The 22,870-nt window shown below is 52.2% G+C and overlaps 1 protein-coding gene across 6 annotated transcripts in view; it reads left to right on the forward strand.

The window, feature by feature from the left end:
- LOC140390012 (allantoinase, mitochondrial) overlaps window positions 1-22,870 on the forward strand; it is a 124,477-nt gene that overhangs the window by 37,124 nt on the left and 64,483 nt on the right. For 4 of the 6 annotated variants that reach the window (XM_072474812.1, XM_072474814.1, XM_072474816.1 and 1 more), the window contains exon 3: window positions 19,748-19,862. The exons of 1 other annotated variant lie outside the window; for it this stretch is intronic. In XM_072474812.1, the coding sequence (XP_072330913.1) occupies window positions 19,748-19,862 (115 nt within the window). The remainder of the gene's footprint in view (window positions 1-19,747; window positions 19,863-22,870) is intronic. One more of the 6 variants, XM_072474813.1, reaches the window with a different exon arrangement.

Consider the following 22,870-nt stretch of genomic DNA (forward strand, 5'->3'; position numbering starts at 1 on the left):
GGGCCTGAACCCGATAGTGTGAGTGTGTCAGACTGGGGCCTGAACCCGATAGTGTGAGTGTGTCAGACTGGGGCCTGAACCCGATAGTGTGAGTGTGTCAGACTGGGGCCTGAACCCGATAGTGTGCATGTATCAGACTGGGGCCTGAACCCGATAGTGTGCATGTGTCAGACTGGGGCCTGAATCCGATAGTGTGCATGTGTCAGACTGATGCCTGAACCCCGATAGTGTGAGTGTGTCAGACTGATGCCTGAACCCGATAGTGTGAGTGTGTCAGGCTGGGGCCTGAACCCGATAGTGTGAGTGTGTCAGACTGGGGCCTGAATCCGATAGTGTGCATCTGTCAGACTGGGGCCTGAACCCGATAGTGTGAGTGTGTCAGACTGGGGCCTGAACCCGATAGTGTGAGTGTGTCAGACTGATGCCTGAACCCGATAGTGTGCATCTGTCAGACTGAGGCCTGAACCCGATAGTGTGCATCTGTCACATTGGGGCCTGAACCCGATAGTGTGAGTGCGTCAGACTGGTGCCTGAACCCGATAGTGTGAATGTGTCAGACTGAGGCCTGAACCCGATAGTGCGCATGTGTCAGACTGGGGCCTGAACCGGATAGTGTGAGTGTGTCAGACTGGTGCCTGAACCCGATAGCGTGAGTGTGTCAGACTGATGCCTGAACCCGATAGTGTGAGTGTGTCAGACTGGTGCCTGAACCCGATAGTGTGAGTGTGTCAGACTGATGCCTGAACCTGATAGTGTGAGTGTGTCAGACAGGGGCCTGTACCCGATAGTGTGAGTGTGTCAGACTGGTGCCTGAACCCCGATAGTGTAAGTGTGTCAGACTGGTGCCTGAACCCCGATAGTGTGCATGTGTCAGACTGGGGCCTGAACCCGATAGTGTGAGTGTGTCAGACTGGGGCCTGAACCCGATAGTGTGAGTGTGTCAGACTGGGGCCTGAACCCGATAGTGTGAGTGTGTCAGACTGGGGCCTGAACCCGATAGTGTGCATGTATCAGACTGGGGCCTGAACCCGATAGTGTGCATGTGTCAGACTGGGGCCTGAATCCGATAGTGTGCATGTGTCAGACTGATGCCTGAACCCCGATAGTGTGAGTGTGTCAGACTGATGCCTGAACCCGATAGTGTGAGTGTGTCAGGCTGGGGCCTGAACCCGATAGTGTGAGTGTGTCAGACTGGGGCCTGAATCCGATAGTGTGCATCTGTCAGACTGGGGCCTGAACCCGATAGTGTGAGTGTGTCAGACTGGGGCCTGAACCCGATAGTGTGAGTGTGTCAGACTGATGCCTGAACCCGATAGTGTGCATCTGTCAGACTGAGGCCTGAACCCGATAGTGTGCATCTGTCACATTGGGGCCTGAACCCGATAGTGTGAGTGCGTCAGACTGGTGCCTGAACCCGATAGTGTGAATGTGTCAGACTGAGGCCTGAACCCGATAGTGCGCATGTGTCAGACTGGGGCCTGAACCGGACAGTGTGAGTGTGTCAGACTGGTGCCTGAACCCGATAGCGTGAGTGTGTCAGACTGATGCCTGAACCCGATAGTGTGAGTGTGTCAGACTGGTGCCTGAACCCGATAGTGTGAGTGTGTCAGACTGATGCCTGAACCCGATAGTGTGAGTGTGTCAGACTGGGGCCTGAACCCCGATAGTGTGCATGTGTCAGACTGGGGCCTGAACCCGATAGTGTGAGTGTGTCAGACTGGGGCCTGAACCCCGATAGTGTGCATGTGTCAGACTGGGGCCTGAACCCGATCGTGTGCATGTGTCAGACTGGTGCCTGAACCCCGATAGTGTAAGTGTGTCAGACTGGGGCCTGAACCCGATAGAGTGAGTGTGCCAGACTGGGGCCTGAACCCGATAGTGTGCATGTGTCAGACTGGGGCCTGAACCCGATAGTGTGAGTGTGTCAGACTGGGGCCTGAACCCGATAGTGTGAGTGTGTCAGGCTGATGCCTGAACCCGATAATGTGCATGTGTCAGACTGGGGCCTGAACCCCAATAGTGTGAGTGTGTCAGACTGGGGCCTGAACCCCGATAGTGTGAGTGTGTCAGACTGATGCCTTAACCCGATAGTGTGAGTGTGTCAGACTGGTGCCTGAACCCGATAGCGTGAGTGTGTCAGACTGATGCCTGAACCCGATAGTGTGAGTGTGTCAGACTGGTGCCTGAACCCGATAGTGTGAGTGTGTCAGACTGATGCCTGAACCTGATAGTGTGAGTGTGTCAGACAGGGGCCTGTACCCGATAGTGTGAGTGTGTCAGACTGGTGCCTGAACCCCGATAGTGTAAGTGTGTCAGACTGGTGCCTGAACCCCGATAGTGTGCATGTGTCAGACTGGGGCCTGAACCCGATAGTGTGAGTGTGTCAGACTGGGGCCTGAACCCGATAGTGTGAGTGTGTCAGACTGGGGCCTGAACCCGATAGTGTGAGTGTGTCAGACTGGGGCCTGAACCCGATAGTGTGAGTGTGTCAGACTGGGGCCTGAACCCGATAGTGTGCATGTATCAGACTGGGGCCTGAACCCGATAGTGTGCATGTGTCAGACTGGGGCCTGAATCCGATAGTGTGCATGTGTCAGACTGATGCCTGAACCCCGATAGTGTGAGTGTGTCAGGCTGGGGCCTGAACCCGATAGTGTGAGTGTGTCAGACTGGGGCCTGAATCCGATAGTGTGCATCTGTCAGACTGGGGCCTGAACCCGATAGTGTGAGTGTGTCAGACTGGGGCCTGAACCCGATAGTGTGAGTGTGTCAGACTGATGCCTGAACCCGATAGTGTGCATCTGTCAGACTGAGGCCTGAACCCGATAGTGTGCATCTGTCACATTGGGGCCTGAACCCGATAGTGTGAGTGCGTCAGACTGGTGCCTGAACCCGATAGTGTGAATGTGTCAGACTGAGGCCTGAACCCGATAGTGCGCATGTGTCAGACTGGGGCCTGAACCGGATAGTGTGAGTGTGTCAGACTGGTGCCTGAACCCGATAGCGTGAGTGTGTCAGACTGATGCCTGAACCCGATAGTGTGAGTGTGTCAGACTGGTGCCTGAACCCGATAGTGTGAGTGTGTCAGACTGATGCCTGAACCCGATAGTGTGAGTGTGTCAGACTGGGGCCTGAACCCCGATAGTGTGCATGTGTCAGACTGGGGCCTGAACCCGATAGTGTGAGTGTGTCAGACTGGGGCCTGAACCCCGATAGTGTGCATGTGCCAGACTGGGGCCTGAACCCGATCGTGTGCATGTGTCAGACTGGTGCCTGAACCCCGATAGTGTAAGTGTGTCAGACTGGGGCCTGAACCCGATAGAGTGAGTGTGCCAGACTGGGGCCTGAACCCGATAGTGTGCATGTGTCAGACTGGGGCCTGAACCCGATAGTGTGAGTGTGTCAGACTGGGGCCTGAACCCGATAGTGTGAGTGTGTCAGGCTGATGCCTGAACCCGATAATGTGCATGTGTCAGACTGGGGCCTGAACCCCAATAGTGTGAGTGTGTCAGACTGGGGCCTGAACCCCGATAGTGTGAGTGTGTCAGACTGATGCCTTAACCCGATAGTGTGAGTGTGTCAGACTGGTGCCTGAACCCGATAGTGTGAGTGTGTCAGACTGGGGCCTGAACCCGATAGTGTGCATCTGTCAGACTGGGGCCTGAACCCCGATAGTGTGAGTGTGTCAGACTGATGCCTGAACCCGATAGTGTGCATGTGTCAGACTGGGGCCAGAACCCGATAGTGTGAGTGTGTCAGACTGATGCCTGAACCCGATAGTGTGCATGTGTCAGACTGGGGCCTGAACCCGATCGTGTGCATGTGTCAGACTGGTGCCTGAATCCCGATAGTGTAAGTGTGTCAGACTGGGGCCTGAACCCGATAGTGTGCATGTGTCAGACTGATGCCTGAACCTGATAGTGTGAGTGTGTCAGACAGGGGACTGAACCCGATAGTGTGAGTGTGTCAGACTGGTGCCTGAACCCCGATAGTGTAAGTGTGTCAGACTGGTGCCTGAACCCCGATAGTGTGCATGTGTCAGACTGGGGCCTGAACCCGATAGTGTGAGTGTGTCAGACTGGGGCCTGAACCCGATAGTGTGCATGTGTCAGTCTGGGGCCTGAACCCAATAGTGTGAGTGTGTCAGACTGGTGCCTGAACCCGATAGTGTGAGTGTGTCAGACTGATGCCTGAACCCGATAGTGTGAGTGTGTCAGACTGGGGCCTGAACCCCGATAGTGTGCATGTGTCAGACTGGGGCCTGAACCCGATAGTGTGAGTGTGTCAGACTGGGGCCTGAACCCCGATAGTGTGCATGTGTCAGACTGGGGCCTGAACCCGATAGTGTGAGTGTGTCAGACTGGGGCCTGAATCCCGATAGTGTGCATGTGTCAGACTGGGGCCTGAACCCGATAGTGTGCATGTGTCAGACTGGGGCCTGAACCCGATAGTGTGAGTGTGTCAGACTGGGGCCTGAACCCGATAGTGTGAGTGTGTCAGGCTGATGCCTGAACCCGATAATGTGCATGTGTCAGACTGGGGCCTGAACCCCAATAGTGTGAGTGTGTCAGACTGGGGCCTGAACCCCGATAGTGTGAGTGTGTCAGACTGATGCCTTAACCCGATAGTGTGAGTGTGTCAGACTGGTGCCTGAACCCGATAGTGTGAGTGTGTCAGACTGGGGCCTGAACCCGATAGTGTGCATCTGTCAGACTGGGGCCTGAACCCCGATAGTGTGAGTGTGTCAGACTGATGCCTGAACCCGATAGTGTGCATGTGTCAGACTGGGGCCTGAACCCGATAGTGTGAGTGTGTCAGACTTATGCCTGAACCCGATAGTGTGCATGTGTCAGACTGGGGCCTGAACCCGATCGTGTGCATGTGTCAGACTGGTGCCTGAACCCCGATAGTGTAAGTGTGTCAGACTGGGGCCTGAACCCGATAGTGTGCATGTGTCAGACTGATGCCTGAACCTGATAGTGTGAGTGTGTCAGACAGGGGCCTGAACCCGATAGTGTGAGTGTGTCAGACTGGTGCCTGAACCCCGATAGTGTAAGTGTGTCAGACTGGTGCCTGAACCCCGATAGTGTGCATGTGTCAGACTGGGGCCTGAACCCGATAGTGTGAGTGTGTCAGACTGGGACCTGAACCCGATAGTGTGCATGTGTCAGACTGGGGCCTGAACCCGATAGTGTGCATGTGTCAGACTGATGCCTGAACCCCGATAGTGTGAGTGTGTCAGACTGATGCCTGAACCCGATAGTGTGAGTGTGTCAGGCTGGGGCCTGAACCCGATAGTGTGAGTGTGTCAGACTGGGGCCTGAATCCGATAGTGTGCATCTGTCAGACTGGGGCCTGAACCCGATAGTGTGAGTGTGTCAGACTGGGGCCTGAAGCCGATAGTGTGAGTGTGTCAGACTGATGCCTGAACCCGATAGTGTGCATCTGTCAGACTGAGGCCTGAACCCGATAGTGTGCATGTGTCAGACTGGGGCCTGAACCCGATAGTGTGAGCGTGTCAGACTGATGCCTGAACCCGATAGTGTGAGTGTGTCAGACTGATGCCTGAACCCGATAGTGTGAGTGTGTCTGACTGGGGCCTGAACCCCGATAGTGTGCATCTGTCACATTGGGGCCTGAACCCGATAGTGTGAGTGTATCAGACTGGGGCCTGAACCCGATAGTGTGAGTGTGTCAGACTGAGGCCTGAACCCGATAGTGTGCATCTGTCACATTGGGGCCTGAACCCGATAGTGTGAGTGTGTCAGACTGGTGCCTGAACCCGATAGTGTGAGTGTGTCAGACTGAGGCCTGAACCCGATAGTGCGCATGTGTCAGACTGGGGCCTGAACCGGATAGTGTGAGTGTGTCAGACTGGTGCCTGAACCCGATAGCGTGAGTGTGTCAGACTGATGCCTGAACCCGATAGTGTGAGTGTGTCAGACTGGTGCCTGAACCCGATAGTGTGAGTGTGTCAGACTGATGCCTGAACCCGATAGTGTGAGTGTGTCAGACTGGGGCCTGAACCCCGATAGTGTGCATGTGTCAGACTGGGGCCTGAACCCGATAGTGTGAGTGTGTCAGACTGGGGCCTGAACCCCGATAGTGTGCATGTGTCAGACTGGGGCCTGAACCCGATAGTGTGAGTGTGTCAGACTAGGGCCTGAATCCCGATAGTGTGCATGTGTCAGACTGGGGCCTGAACCCGATAGAGTGAGTGTGCCAGACTGGGGCCTGAACCCGATAGTGTGAGTGTGCCAGACTGATGCCAGAACCCCGATAGTGTGCATGTGTCAGACTGGTGCCAGAACCCCAATAGTGTGAGTGTATCAGACTGGTGCCTGAACCCGACAGTGTGAGTGTGTCAGACTGGGGCCTGAACCCAATAGTGTGCATGTGCCAGACTGGGGCCTGAACCCGATAGTGTGCATGTGTCAGACTGGGGCCTGAACCCGATAGTGTGAGTGTGTCAGACTGGGGCCTGAACCCGATAGTGTGCATGTGTCAGACTGGGGCCTGAACCCGATAGAATGAGTGTGTCAGACTGGGGCCTGAACCCGATAGTGTGAGTGTGTCAGACTGGGGCCTGAACCCGATAGTGTGCATGTGTCAGACTGGGGCCTGAACCCATAGTGTGCATGTGTCAGACTGGGGCCTGAACCCGATAGTGTGAGTGTGTCAGACTGGGGCCTGAACCCGATAGTGTGAGTGTGTCAGACTGGTGCCTGAACCCCGATAGTGTGAGTGTATCAGACTGGGGCCTGAACCCGACAGTGTGAGTGTGTCAGACTGGGGCCTGAACCCGATAGTGTGCATGTGTCAGACTGGGGCCTGAACCCGATAGTGTGAGTGTGTCAGACTGGGGCCTGAACCCGATAGTGTGAGTGTGTCAGACTGATGCCTGAACCCGATAGTGTGCATGTGTCAGACTGGGGCCTGAACCCGATAGTGTGAGTGTGTCAGACTGGGGCCTGAACCCGATAGTGTGCATGTGTCAGACTGGGGCCTGAACCCGATAGTGTGCATGTGCCAGACTGGGGCCTGAACCCGATAGTGTGAGTGTGTCAGACTGGGGCCTGAACCCGATAGTGTGAGTGTGTCTGACTGGGGCCTGAACCCGAGAGTGTGCATGTGCCAGACTGGGGCCCGAACCCAATAGTGTGCATGTGCCAGACTGGGGCCTGAACCCGATAGTGTGAGTGTGTCAGACTGGGGCCTGAACCCGAGAGTGTGCATGTGCCAGACTGGGGCCTGAACCCGATAGTGTGCATGTGTCAGACTGGGGCCTGAACCCGATAGTGTGAGTGTGTCAGACTGGGGCCTGAACCCGATAGTGTGCATGTGTCAGACTGGGGCCTGAACCCGATAGTGTGCATGTGCCAGACTGGGGCCTGAACCCGATAGTGTGAGTGTGTCAGACTGGGGCCTGAACCCGATAGTGTGCATGTGTCAGACTGATGCCTGAACCTGATAGTGTGAGTGTGTCAGACAGGGGCCTGAACCCGATAGTGTGAGTGTGTCAGACTGATGCCTGAACCCGATAGTGTGCATGTGTCAGACTGGGGCCAGAACCCGATAGTGTGAGTGTGTCAGACTGATGCCTGAACCCGATAGTGTGCATGTGTCAGACTGGGGCCTGAACCCGATCGTGTGCATGTGTCAGACTGGTGCCTGAATCCCGATAGTGTAAGTGTGTCAGACTGGGGCCTGAACCCGATAGTGTGCATGTGTCAGACTGATGCCTGAACCTGATAGTGTGAGTGTGTCAGACAGGGGACTGAACCCGATAGTGTGAGTGTGTCAGACTGGTGCCTGAACCCCGATAGTGTAAGTGTGTCAGACTGGTGCCTGAACCCCGATAGTGTGCATGTGTCAGACTGGGGCCTGAACCCGATAGTGTGAGTGTGTCAGACTGGGGCCTGAACCCGATAGTGTGCATGTGTCAGACTGGGGCCTGAACCCAATAGTGTGAGTGTGTCAGACTGGTGCCTGAACCCGATAGTGTGAGTGTGTCAGACTGATGCCTGAACCCGATAGTGTGAGTGTGTCAGACTGGGGCCTGAACCCCGATAGTGTGCATGTGTCAGACTGGGGCCTGAACCCGATAGTGTGAGTGTGTCAGACTGGGGCCTGAACCCCGATAGTGTGCATGTGTCAGACTGGGGCCTGAACCCGATAGTGTGAGTGTGTCAGACTGGGGCCTGAATCCCGATAGTGTGCATGTGTCAGACTGGGGCCTGAACCCGATAGAGTGAGTGTGCCAGACTGGGGCCTGAACCCGATAGTGTGCATGTGTCAGACTGGGGCCTGAACCCGATAGTGTGAGTGTGTCAGACTGGGGCCTGAACCCGATAGTGTGAGTGTGTCAGGCTGATGCCTGAACCCGATAATGTGCATGTGTCAGACTGGGGCCTGAACCCCAATAGTGTGAGTGTGTCAGACTGGGGCCTGAACCCCGATAGTGTGAGTGTGTCAGACTGATGCCTTAACCCGATAGTGTGAGTGTGTCAGACTGGTGCCTGAACCCGATAGTGTGAGTGTGTCAGACTGGGGCCTGAACCCGATAGTGTGCATCTGTCAGACTGGGGCCTGAACCCCGATAGTGTGAGTGTGTCAGACTGATGCCTGAACCCGATAGTGTGCATGTGTCAGACTGGGGCCTGAACCAGATAGTGTGAGTGTGTCAGACTTATGCCTGAACCCGATAGTGTGCATGTGTCGGACTGGGGCCTGAACCCGATCGTGTGCATGTGTCAGACTGGTGCCTGAACCCCGATAGTGTAAGTGTGTCAGACTGGGGCCTGAACCCGATAGTGTGCATGTGTCAGACTGATGCCTGAACCTGATAGTGTGAGTGTGTCAGACAGGGGCCTGAACCCGATAGTGTGAGTGTGTCAGACTGGTGCCTGAACCCCGATAGTGTAAGTGTGTCAGACTGGTGCCTGAACCCCGATAGTGTGCATGTGTCAGACTGGGGCCTGAACCCGATAGTGTGAGTGTGTCAGACTGGGACCTGAACCCGATAGTGTGCATGTGTCAGACTGGGGCCTGAACCCGATAGTGTGCATGTGTCAGACTGATGCCTGAACCCCGATAGTGTGAGTGTGTCAGACTGATGCCTGAACCCGATAGTGTGAGTGTGTCAGGCTGGGGCCTGAACCCGATAGTGTGAGTGTGTCAGACTGGGGCCTGAATCCGATAGTGTGCATCTGTCAGACTGGGGCCTGAACCCGATAGTGTGAGTGTGTCAGACTGGGGCCTGAACCCGATAGTGTGAGTGTGTCAGACTGATGCCTGAACCCGATAGTGTGCATCTGTCAGACTGAGGCCTGAACCCGATAGTGTGCATGTGTCAGACTGGGGCCTGAACCCGATAGTGTGAGCGTGTCAGACTGATGCCTGAACCCGATAGTGTGAGTGTGTCAGACTGATGCCTGAACCCGATAGTGTGAGTGTGTCTGACTGGGGCCTGAACCCCGATAGTGTGCATCTGTCACATTGGGGCCTGAACCCGATAGTGTGAGTGTATCAGACTGGGGCCTGAACCCGATAGTGTGAGTGTGTCAGACTGAGGCCTGAACCCGATAGTGTGCATCTGTCACATTGGGGCCTGAACCCGATAGTGTGAGTGTGTCAGACTGGTGCCTGAACCCGATAGTGTGAGTGTGTCAGACTGAGGCCTGAACCCGATAGTGCGCATGTGTCAGACTGGGGCCTGAACCGGATAGTGTGAGTGTGTCAGACTGGTGCCTGAACCCGATAGCGTGAGTGTGTCAGACTGATGCCTGAACCCGATAGTGTGAGTGTGTCAGACTGGTGCCTGAACCCGATAGTGTGAGTGTGTCAGACTGATGCCTGAACCCGATAGTGTGAGTGTGTCAGACTGGGGCCTGAACCCCGATAGTGTGCATGTGTCAGACTGGGGCCTGAACCCGATAGTGTGAGTGTGTCAGACTGGGGCCTGAACCCCGATAGTGTGCATGTGTCAGACTGGGGCCTGAACCCGATAGTGTGAGTGTGTCAGACTAGGGCCTGAATCCCGATAGTGTGCATGTGTCTGACTGGGGCCTGAACCCGATAGAGTGAGTGTGCCAGACTGGGGCCTGAACCCGATAGTGTGAGTGTGCCAGACTGATGCCAGAACCCCGATAGTGTGCATGTGTCAGACTGGTGCCAGAACCCCAATAGTGTGAGTGTATCAGACTGGTGCCTGAACCCGACAGTGTGAGTGTGTCAGACTGGGGCCTGAACCCAATAGTGTGCATGTGCCAGACTGGGGCCTGAACCCGATAGTGTGCATGTGTCAGACTGGGGCCTGAACCCGATAGTGTGAGTGTGTCAGACTGGGGCCTGAACCCGATAGTGTGCATGTGTCAGACTGGGGCCTGAACCCGATAGAATGAGTGTGTCAGACTGGGGCCTGAACCCGATAGTGTGAGTGTGTCAGACTGGGGCCTGAACCCGATAGTGTGCATGTGTCAGACTGGGGCCTGAACCCATAGTGTGCATGTGTCAGACTGGGGCCTGAACCCGATAGTGTGAGTGTGTCAGACTGGGGCCTGAACCCGATAGTGTGAGTGTGTCAGACTGGTGCCTGAACCCCGATAGTGTGAGTGTATCAGACTGGGGCCTGAACCCGACAGTGTGAGTGTGTCAGACTGGGGCCTGAACCCGATAGTGTGCATGTGTCAGACTGGGGCCTGAACCCGATAGTGTGAGTGTGTCAGACTGGGGCCTGAACCCGATAGTGTGAGTGTGTCAGACTGATGCCTGAACCCGATAGTGTGCATGTGTCAGACTGGGGCCTGAACCCGATAGTGTGAGTGTGTCAGACTGGGGCCTGAACCCGATAGTGTGCATGTGTCAGACTGGGGCCTGAACCCGATAGTGTGCATGTGCCAGACTGGGGCCTGAACCCGATAGTGTGAGTGTGTCAGACTGGGGCCTGAACCCGATAGTGTGAGTGTGTCTGACTGGGGCCTGAACCCGAGAGTGTGCATGTGCCAGACTGGGGCCCGAACCCAATAGTGTGCATGTGCCAGACTGGGGCCTGAACCCGATAGTGTGAGTGTGTCAGACTGGGGCCTGAACCCGAGATTGTGCATGTGCCAGACTGGGGCCTGAACCCGATAGTGTGCATGTGTCAGACTGGGGCCTGAACCCGATAGTGTGAGTGTGTCAGACTGGGGCCTGAACCCGATAGTGTGCATGTGTCAGACTGGGGCCTGAACCCGATAGTGTGCATGTGCCAGACTGGGGCCTGAACCCGATAGTGTGAGTGTGTCAGACTGGGGCCTGAACCCGATAGTGTGAGTGTGTCTGACTGGGGCCTGAACCCGATAGTGTGCATGTGCCAGACTGGGGCCTGAACCCGATAGTGTGAATGTATCAGACTGGGGCCTGAACCCGATAGTGTGCATGTGCCAGACTGGGGCCTGAACCCCGATAGTGTGAGTGTGCCAGACTGATGCCTGAACCCGATAGTGTGAGTGTATCAGACTGGGGGCTGAACCCGATAGTGTGCATGTGTCAGACTGGGGCCTGAACCCCGATAGTGTGCATGTGCCAGACTGGGGCCTGAACCCGATAGTTTGAGTGTGTCAGACTGGGGCCTGAACCCAATAGTGTGCATGTGCCAGACTGGGGCCTGAACCCAATAGTGTGCATGTGCCAGACTGGGGCCTGAACCCGATAGCGTGCATCTGTCAGACTGGGGCCTGAACCCAATAGTGTGAGTGTGTCAGACTGGGGCCTGAACCCGATAGTGTGCATGTGTCAGACTGGGGCCTGAACCCGATAGTGTGCATGTGCCAGACTGGGGCCTGAACCCGATAGTGTGAGTGTGTCAGACTGGGGCCTGAACCCGATAGTGTGAGTGTGTGTGACTGGGGCCTGAACCCGATAGTGTGCATGTGCCAGACTGGGGCCTGAACCCGATAGTGTGAGTGTATCAGACTGGGGCCTGAACCCGATAGTGTGCATGTGCCAGACTGGGGCCTGAACCCCGATAGTGTGAGTGTGCCAGACTGATGCCTGAACCCGATAGTGTGAGTGTATCAGACTGGGGGCTGAACCCGATAGTGTGCATGTGTCAGACTGGGGCCTGAACCCCGATAGTGCGAGTGTGCCAGACTGATGCCTGAACCCGATAGTGTGAGTGTATCAGACTGGGGCCTGAACCCGATAGTGTGCATGTGTCAGACTGGGGCCTGAACCCGATAGTGTGAGTGTGTCAGACTGGGGCCTGAACCCGATAGTGTGCATGTGCCAGACTGGGGCCTGAACCCGATAGTGTGAGTGTGTCAGACTGGGGCCTGAACCCGATAGTGTGCATGTGTCAGACTGGGGCCTGAACCCGATCGTGTGAGTGTGTCAGACTGGGGCCTGAACCCGATAGTGTGAGTGTGTCAGACTGGGGCCTGAACCCGATAGTGTGAGTGTATCAGACTGGGGCCTGAACCCGATAGTGTGCATGTGTCAGACTGGGGCCTGAACCCCAATAGTGTGAGTGTGCCAGACTGGTGCCTGAACCCGATAGTGTGAGTGTGTCAGACTGGTGCCTGAACCCGATAGTGTGAGTGTGTCAGACTGGGGCCTGAACCCGATAGTGTGAGTGTGTCAGACTCGTGCCTGAACCCCGATAGTGTGCATGTGTCAGACTGGGGCCTGAACCCGATAGTGTGAGTGTGTCAGACTGGGGCCTGAACCCGATAGTGTGAGTGTGTCAGACTGGTGCCTGAACCCCGATAGTGTGCATGTGTCAGACTGGGGCCTGAACCCGATAGTGTGAGTGTGTCAGACTGGGGCCTGAACCCGATAGTGTGAGTGTGTCAGACTGGGGCCTGAACCCCGATAGTGTGAGTGTGATAGACTGGTGCCTGAACCCGATAGTGTGAGTGTGTCGGACTGGTGCCTGAACCCGATAGTGTGAGTGTGTCAGACTGGGGCCTGAACCCGATAGTGTGAGTGTGTCAGACTGGGGCCTGAACCCGATAGTGTGAGTGTGTCAGGCTGGTGCCTGAACCCCGATAGTGTGCATGTGTCAGACTGGGGCCTGAACCCTGATAGTGTGAGTGTATCAGACTGGGGCCTGAACCCGATAGTGTGCATGTGTCAGACTGGTGCCTGACCTCCGATAGTGTGAGTGTATCAGACTGGGGCCTGAACCCGATAGTGTGCATGTGTCAGACTGGTGCCTGAACCCCGATAGTGTCAGTGTATCAGACTGGGGCCTGAACCCCGATAGTGTGAGTGTGTCAGGCTTGTGCCCGAACCCTGATAGTGTGAGTGTGTCTGACTGGGGCCTGAACCCAATAGTGTGCATGTGCCAGACTGGGGCCTGAACCCGATAGTGTGAGTGTGTCAGACTGGGGCCTGAACCCGATAGTGTGCATGTGCCAGACTGGGGCCTGAACCCGATAGTGTGAGTGTGTCAGACAGATGCCTGAACCCGATAGTGTGAGTGTGCCAGACTGATGCCTGAACCCGATAGTGTGAGTGTATCAGACTGGGGGCTGAACCCGATAGTGTGCATGTGTCAGACTGGGGCCTGAACCCCGATAGTGTGAGTGTGCCAGACTGATGCCTGAACCCGATAGTGTGAGTGTATCAGACTGGGGCCTGAACCCGATAGTGTGAGTGTGTCAGACTGGGGCCTGAACCCGATAGTGTGCATGTGCCAGACTGGGGCCTGAACCCGATAGTGTGAGTGTATCAGACAGGGGCCTGAACCCGATAGTGTGAGTGTGTCAGACTGGGGCCTGAACCCGATAGTGTGCATGTGTCAGACTGGGGCCTGAACCCGATCGTGTGAGTGTGTCAGACTGGGGCCTGAACCCGATAGTGTGAGTGTGTCAGACTGGGGCCTGAACCCGATAGTGTGAGTGTATCAGACTGGGGCCTGAACCCCGATAGTGTGAGTGTGTCAGGCTTGTGCCTGAACCCCGACAGTGTGAGTGTGTCAGACTGGTGCCTGAACCCCGATAGTGTGAGTGTATCAGACTGGGGCCTGAACCCGATAGTGTGCATGTGTCAGACTGGTGCCTGAACCCCGATAGTGTGAGTGTGTCAGACTGGGGCCTGAACCCCGATAGTGTGAGTGTGTCAGGCTTGTGCCCGAACCCTGATAGTGTGAGTGTGTCAGACTGGGGCCTGAACCCCCATAGTGTGAGTGTGTCAGGCTTGTGCCTGAACCCCGACAGTGTGAGTGTGTCAGACTGGGGCCTGAGCCCCGATAGTGTGAGTGTGGCAGGCTTGTGCCCGAACCCTGATAGTGTGAGTGTGTCAGACTGTTACGTGAACACCGATAGGGTGAGTGTGTCAGACTGGTGCCTGAACCCTGATAATGTGAGTGTGTCAGACTGTTACGTGAACCCCGATAGGGTGAGTGTGTCAGACTGGTGCCTGATCCCTGATAGTGTGAGTATGTGCGACTGGTACCTGAAAATGTGTCTCAGTATGTTAGATTTCTGCCTGAACTGGTAAAGTGGATAGTGGTTCTCTTCGAGTGCTAATGATCCAGAGACATAAGTTCAAATGTCTCCACAATTCCTGGTGCATTGAAATTTAGTTAGGTCTGAGTAATGGTAATCTTGAAGCTAATGGACTGCTATAAAAATCCAGCTGACTCACTGATGTCCTCCAAGGAAGGAATTCTACTGTCTTTATCCAGTCTGGCCTACGTGTGATCCAGAGCCACAGCAAGGTGTTTGCCTCTCTCCTGCCCTCTATAATAACCCAGTAAGTGACTCAGCTGTATCAAACTGCTACAAAAAAGTTGAATAAGAATACTCACCCAATCAAACTTTACAGTTAATGTCCCAGAAACCAGCATCATCATCCCTGGGTGTGTCCTGTTCGAAAGGCACAGTGGTATAGAGTCTGGAAGGAGTGGCCTGGAGTCTCTCAACGTGGATTCCAGACCACATGAAGTCTCATGGCACCAGGTCAACCTGGGACAAGGAAATCGCCTTCTGATCCCCTCAGCTACCATCTCCCTCAGCTGATCAATCGGTACTCCTCCATGTTGAACACTACTTGGAAGAAGTAGCAAGGGCAGAGAACGTACCCTGGGTACTTGGTTACTCGGTAGTACCATTACTGCCCAAGCTAAACAGGTCTAGAACAGCATATCTGCTAGTCTAGGCTCGCAGTAGCAGGCAAGAGAAGCAACAAGAGGGAAAAAACGACTTCACCTCATCCTCATAAATCTACCTCGCCCAGATGAATTTTGTCATGATATGCAGACATGCACATAATGAGATAGAGACAGGCAACTAATGAACACAGAGAATAGGACATAACCAATCAGAAGGCAGAACACTTGGGGGTGGTTTCCCCCTATAAAAGGCACGAGGCACTCACACTCCGTCTTTTTCCACTGGGGACATCTACAGAGTGAGGGTCAGGTTGTATATATCACATAACACCTCCAGCACGTGGCTAAGAGCTAGTCTGGTTCAGTCAGACAGAGTAACCACACTTAGGTTAGCAGAGAGTCGAACTCACAGAGAACTGTGCTAACTGTGTGCCAGGTTCAATAAATCAGATTGAACTAACTTCAAGGTCTGGAGTATCTTTCAGTTAAAGCTGCATCCAGTTGCAGCCCGTGATTTCTCAGTATGCTTAACATGACAAATTTGTCTGTGACATTATTGGTAGGCGTGTCCACCGCACAGTACTTGTGGAGCCAAAGTCCCGTTTTCACTCCGAGGATACCCTCCATTGTGTTGTGTGGCACAGTGCCAATGTGCTAAATGGGATAGTTTCAGAACAGATCCAGCAACTCAAAACCGGGCATCCAAGAGGGGCTTTGGGTAATCAGTAGACGCAGAATTGTATTAAACCAAGATCTGTAACCTTATGGCCTGGCATACCTCCACTCGACCATTACCATCAAGCCTGGGGATTAGCCCTGGTTCAATGTAGAGTGTGGGAGGGCATGCCAGTAGTAGCCCCAGGCAAACTCAAAAATGATATGCCAACATGGTGAAGCTACAACACAGGATTATTTGTCAAACATCAAAAGTAGCATGTGATTGATAGAGCGAAGTGATCCTTAAGCTATGGATGAGAACAAAGCTGTTCAGTGCTGCCACGTCCAGCTGTGAATGGTGGTGGACAATTAGAAAACTAATTGGAAGAGTAGACTCCACAAATATCCCCATTCTCAATGATGGGAGAGCCCAGCATGAGAGTGCAAAAGATATGTCTGTAGTTAGCACACTGGGCTAAATCGCTGGCTTTGAAAGCAGACCAAGGCAGGCCAGCAGCACGGTTCAATTCCCGTACCAGCCTCCCCGAACTGGCCCCGGAATGTGGTGACTAGGGACCTTTCACAGTAACTTCATTTGAAGCCTACTTGTGACAATAAGCGGTTTTCATTTCATTTCATTTGCAACCACCTTCAGCCAGAAATGCCAAGTGGACAATTCATCATGGTGTCCTCCGGGGGTCCCCAGCCAATTTGATTCACTCCACATGATATCAAGAAACAGCTGAAGGCACTGGATACTGCTAAGGCAATGGGCTCTTCAATATTCTGGCAATAGTGCTGAAGACATTTGCACCATCCAGAGCTTGCTGTACCTCTAGCCAGGCTGGAGCAATAGTTACAAAACTGGCTGCTACAAGACAAAGTGGAAAATTGCCCAGGTTTGTCCTATACACAAAACAGGACATCAAGTGTCACTTACACAGCATTAACCTGTTCACTGACACTCAGTGTGAGTACCACCAGGGTAACTTGGCTCCTGACCTCATTATAGCTTTAGTCCAAACATGGACAAAAAAGCCACACTCAATAAGTGAGGTTAAAGTGACTGCCTTGGACATCAAGTGTGGCATCAAGGAGCCCGAGTACAATTGGAGGAAAACTCTCCACCAGTTGCAGTCTTTAGAAACACAAAGGAAGATGGTACTGGTGGTTCGATGTCAGTCATCTCATCTCCAGGGCATCACTGCAGGAGTTCCTCAGGGCAGTGTCCTCGGCCTAACCATCTTCAGCTGCTTCATCAATGACCTTCCTTCCATCATAAGGTCAGAATTGGGGAAATTCGCTATGATTATGTAATACTCAGTTTCATTCACATTTTCCCAGATACCGGAGCAGCCCAAGCTCTCATGCAACAAGACCTGGACCACATCCGCACTTTGGCTGGCTGGTGAGAAGTAACATTTGGACCACACAAGCGTCAGGCAATGACCATCTTCAACAAGAGAGAATCTAACCACATCCCATTGAAATTCAATGGAATCGCTGAATTCCTGCCATCCACATCCTGGGGGTTACCAGCTACCACAAATTTAACATGACCAATCACAAAAATATTGTCACTCGAAGAGCAGGTCAGAGGTGAGGAATTCAAATAACTCCGTTTCCGATTCCCCAAAGTCTGTCCACCATCTGTAAGGCACAAGTCAGGACTGTGATGGAATACTCTTCACTTGCTTGGATGAGTGCAGCTCCGACAACACTTACGAAGCTCGACACCATCCAGGAAAAGGCTGGATTGGCATTCCATCCAGCATCTTAAACAGTCACTCCCTCTATCACCGACACACAGTAGCAGCAGGGTGCAGCACATACAAGATGCACTGCAACAGCTTGCCCATCTTCTTTCGATAGCACCTTCCAAACCCATGGCCACTACCAGCTGGAAGGATAAGGGCAATAGATGCATGGGAACACCACCATCTGAGAGTACTTCTCCAAGCCACACACCATCCTGACTTCAAAATATATCATTATCTCTTCATCGTCTTTGGGTCAAATCCTGGAACTTTCCCTAACAGCTCTGTGGGTGTACCTACACCACACAGACTGCAGCCGTTCAAGAAGGCAGCTCATTTTCTCAAGGACATTTCGGAATGGGCAATAAATGCTTGTCAAGCCAGTGACACCCACACCCTGTAAATTCATCTTTTAAAAACTCCCATAGTGTCAATGTGCAAATTTGTGTCTTAACCTTAACAGTGTACGAGTGTGTTAGGTTTGTGTTGTTGCTCACTTATCCTGTTCATATACACGCTTGTCCATGAGGAGTTTGTAATAGAAAAGCAGAATTCTTAATATATTTATAGGCCAATAAATTAACAGCCTAAAATCAAAGCTTTAAAAATTGAATCTCTTTTTTCTTTCAAAGTTCCCTCCAATGGGAATTTCCACGACCAGTGCCCCCCTCTTACTAACTGTCACACATCCCTGCCCCACCACTAATGTTCTTGTATTCGCTGCATCAGGAGATCCACTACGCTTACACAACCAGTGGACATCCTCCCTCTATTAAATGGAGTTTTAACCAGTTTTCATTCCGGAGATGTTACAGTCTAATTGATGTGCCAACAATGCCACATTGTGCCACATAGTGCCACATAGTGACACAAAGTAATACAGTCCTGATTACTGCTTCCATCAATAATCTAGACAACATTTTAAAAAATGCTGTCTGTCTTCTACCTTGGTAAGGATCAACGATCTGTGGCCTGGCTGTTCATTTAGGTTCCTCAATTTTAATAAGTCTATATTTTTCCATTGTGGATAGTGTCTGTCCTGTGATCTGTGACTATATCAATGATTAACTGGTATGGGGAACAGCAAGCCCTGCTCTGTCCAGTGATCTGTGATTGTATTGAAAAGTAACGTTTTTAAAAATCTGGACGTCACTGGCAAGGCTCATTCCTAATTAGCCTTGAGGAAGTGAGTCACCCTCATGAATTGCAGCAGTCCGTGAGGTGAAGGTTCTTCAACAGTGTCGTTAAGGAGGGCGTTCCAGGAATTTTGACCCAGCGATGACGATGGATATATTTTTAAGCCGTGCTGATGATGGTGTGTCTATTGCCGCCTGTCCTTGTCTAGGTGGTAGAGGTTGTGTGTTTGTGAGAAAATGAGTGAAAGAAATCGGAACAGTAGACCATACAGCCCATCAAGCCTGCTCCACCATTCAATACAAACATGGCTAATCGTGGGCACTTTCCTGCCCATTCCCCGGATCCCCTGAATCCCTGAGAGACCAGAATTCTGTCTACCCAGCCTTCAATATATTCAGTAATATTCAGCATTTGCAAACAGCGGAGTAGGACATACCCAGGAATGGTGATGGAAGACTCTGAGACTTTGACTCCAAAGTGTGATTCGGTGAATGTCTTTACATCGGGCTATTGCTTGACAAGCTCTCTCAATGTTGACGCAAGCTCCTAGACATTACTGAGGAGGATTTTCCAGGGTTGACTGGGTGGGTAATTTTCCGTTATATTCAAATCTAATGCCTAGATCGAATCACAGCGGCCTGTCCAGTATTATTCTTATTGTACTTCCTTGTCAAAGTTTGATACAATCTAGTGACTTGCTGGGCCATGTTGGAAAGCAGTTAAAAGCATTGGGTTTGGAGTTACACATGTCATACCAGGAACGGATAACAAGTTTCCTTCCTTCATGAACATTAACCAAATCGGTGGGATTTTATGACAACTGGTATCTCAATCGTCACCATTACTGATAATAGTTGATTATTGCAGATTGTGAATTATTTCTTTTAAATAGAATTTGAATTCACGAACAGTCATGGTGGGATATTTACTCGTATCTCAAACTATTAGTCCAGACCTCTTGTATACAAGGCCAGGAAGACAACAACTGCATTGCATACCTGATATAAATTGATGCCCCTACCTGTTGATTAAGCTGTGACTGTTTTCCTGAGGGACTGACAAGTGTAACATCAAGTCTGTCTGTTTTCACATTGGGCAGGAACAGCATTCCACCAACAACAACACTAGAAAACCTCCAAACTAAACTGCACACCGCGAGGAACAAGTGTTTTGTTGATGCTGCATTTTGGGGAGGCGTTGTCCCAGGCAACCAGGTGAACCGCTTTAAAAAATAATTAAGCATTCACTATAAACAGTTTATTCAGACTGACGAGTGTGAGTTGTCTATAGATCACTCAGATTCAGAAAGATCAGATGCTGAATGGATTTCCTGTCATTTAATTTGTAGCCATTGAGTGCGTTGAGAAGCTCAGTCACTGAGTGTGTTGAGAAGCTCAGTCACTGTGAGTGCGTTGAGAAGCTCAGTCACTGTGAGTGTGTTGAGAAGCTCAGTCACTGAGCGCTTCAGATGCTCAGTCACTGAGTGCGTTAGAAGCTCAGTCACTGAGTGTGTTGAGAAGCTTAGTCACTGTGAGTGTGTTGAGAAGCTCAGTCACTGTGAGTGCGTTGAGAAGCTCAGTCACTGAGTGCGTTGAGAAGCTCAGTCACTGTGAGTGTGTTGAGAAGCTCAGTCACTGTGAGTGCGTTGAGAAGCTCAGTCCCTTGAGTGTGTTGAGAAGCTCAGTCACTGAGTGAGTTGAGAAGCTCAGTCACTGTGAGTGTGTTGAGAAGCTCAGTCACTGAGTGTGTTGAGAAGCTTAGTCACTGTGAGTGTGTTGAGAAGCTCAGTCACTGTGAGTGCGTTGAGAAGCTCAGTCACTGAGTGCGTTGAGAAGCTCAGTCACTGAGTGTGTTGAGAAGCTCAGTCACTGAGCGCGTTGAGATGCTCAGTCACTGAGTGTGTTGAGAAGCTTAGTCACTGTGAGTGCGTTGAGAAGCTCAGTCACTGAGTCTGTTGAGAAGCTCAGTCACTGTGAGTGCGTTGAGAAGCTCAGTCACTGTGAGTGTGTTGAGAAGCTCAGTCACTGTGAGTGCGTTGAGAAGCTCAGTCACTGTGAGTGTGTTGAGAAGCTCAGTCACTGTGAGTGTGTTGAGAAGCTCAGTCACTGTGAGTGTGTTGAGAAGCTCAGTCACTGTGAGTGTGTTGAGAAGCTCAGTCACTGAGTGCGTTGAGAAGCTCAGTCACTGTGAGTGTGTTGAGAAGCTCAGTCACTGAGTGTGTTGAGAAGCTCAGTCACTGTGAGTGTGTTGAGAAGCTCAGTCACTGTGAGTGTGTTGAGAAGCTCAGTCACTGTGAGTGCGTTGAGAAGCTCAGTCACTGTGAGTGTGTTGAGAAGCTCAGTCACTGTGAGTGTGTTGAGAAGCTCAGTCACTGTGAATGTGTTGAGAAGCTCAGTCACTGTGAGTGTGTTGAGAAGCTCAGTCACTGTGAGTGTGTTGAGAAGCTGTCACTGTGAGTGTGTTGAGAAGCTTAGTCACTGTGAGTGTGTTGAGAAGCTCAGTCACTGTGAGTGTGTTGAGAAGCTCAGTCACTGTGAGTGTGTTGAGAAGCTCAGTCACTGAGTGCGTTGAGAAGCTCAGTCACTGTGAGTGCGTTGAGAAGCTCAGTCACTGAGTGCGTTGAGAAGCTCAGTCACTGTGAGTGCGTTGAGAAGCTCAGTCACTGTGAGTGTGTTGAGAAGCTCAGTCACTGTGAGTGTGTTGAGAAGGTCAGTCACTGAGTGTGTTGAGAAGCTCAGTCACTGTGAGTGTGTTGAGAAGCTCAGTCACTGTGAGTGTGTTGAGAAGCTCAGTCACTGAGTGCATTGAGAAGCTCAGTCACTGAGTGCGTTGAGAAGCTCAGTCACTGAGTGTGTTGAGAAGCTCAGTCACTGTGAGTGTGTTGAGAAGCTCAGTCACTGAGTGCATTGAGAAGCTCAGTCACTGTGAGTGTGTTGAGAAGCTCAGTCACTGTGAGTGTGTTGAGAAGCTCAGTCACTGAGTGCATTGAGAAGCTCAGTCACTGTGAGTGCGTTGAGAAGCTTAGTCACTGTGAGTGTGTTGAGAAGCTCAGTCACTGAGTGTGTTGAGAAGCTCAGTCACTGTGAGTGCGTTGAGAAGCTCAGTCACTGAGTGCATTGAGAAGCTCAGTCACTGTGAGTGCGTTGAGAAGCTTAGTCACTGTGAGTGCGTTGAGAAGCTCAATCACTGTGAGTGCGTTGAGAAGCTCAGTCACTGTGAGTGCGTTGAGGAGCTCAGTCACTGTGAGTGTGTTGAGAAGCTCAGTCACTGTGAGTGCGTTGAGTAGCTCAGTCACTGTGAGTGCGTTGAGGAGCTCAGTCACTGTGAGTGTGTTGAGAAGCTCAGTCACTGAGTGCATTGAGAAGCTCAGTCACTGTGAGTGCGTTGAGAAGCTTAGTCACTGTGAGTGTGTTGAGAAGCTCAGTCACTGAGTGCGCTGAGAAGCTCAGTCACTGTGAGTGCGTTGAGAAGCTTAGTCACTGAGAGTGTGTTGAGAAGCTCAGTCACTGAGTGTGTTGAGAAGCTCAGTCACTGTGAGTGTGTTGAGAAGCTCAGTCACTGTGAGTGTGTTGAGAAGCTCAGTCACTGAGTGTGTTGAGAAGCTCAGTCACTGTGAGTGTGTTGAGAAGCTCAGTCACTGTGAGTGTGTTGAGAAGCTCAGTCACTGTGAGTGCGTTGAGAAGCTCAGTCACTGTGAGTGTGTTGAGAAGCTCAGTCACGGTGAGTGTGTTGAGAAGCTCAGTCACTGTGAATGTGTTGAGAAGCTCAGTCACTGAGTGTGTTGAGAAGCTCAGTCACTGTGAGTGTGTTGAGAAGCTCAGTCACTGTGAGTGTGTTGAGAAGCTGTCACTGTGAGTGTGTTGAGAAGCTCAGTCACTGTGAGTGTGTTGAGAAGCTCAGTCACTGTGAGTGTGTTGAGAAGCTCAGTCACTGTGAGTGTGTTGAGAAGCTCAGTCACTGAGTGCGTTGAGAAGCTCAGTCACTGTGAGTGCGTTGAGAAGCTCAGTCACTGAGTGCGTTGAGAAGCTCAGTCACTGTGAGTGCGTTGAGAAGCTCAGTCACTGTGAGTGTGTTGAGAAGCTCAGTCACTGTGAGTGTGTTGAGAAGCTCAGTCACTGAGTGTGTTGAGAAGCTCAGTCAGTGTGAGTGTGTTGAGAAGCTCAGTCACTGTGAGTGTGTTGAGAAGCTCAGTCACTGAGTGCGTTGAGAAGCTCAGTCACTG

Source organism: Scyliorhinus torazame, chromosome 14, assembly GCF_047496885.1.
Source record: "Scyliorhinus torazame isolate Kashiwa2021f chromosome 14, sScyTor2.1, whole genome shotgun sequence".
NCBI classification, from domain to species: domain Eukaryota; kingdom Metazoa; phylum Chordata; class Chondrichthyes; order Carcharhiniformes; family Scyliorhinidae; genus Scyliorhinus; species Scyliorhinus torazame.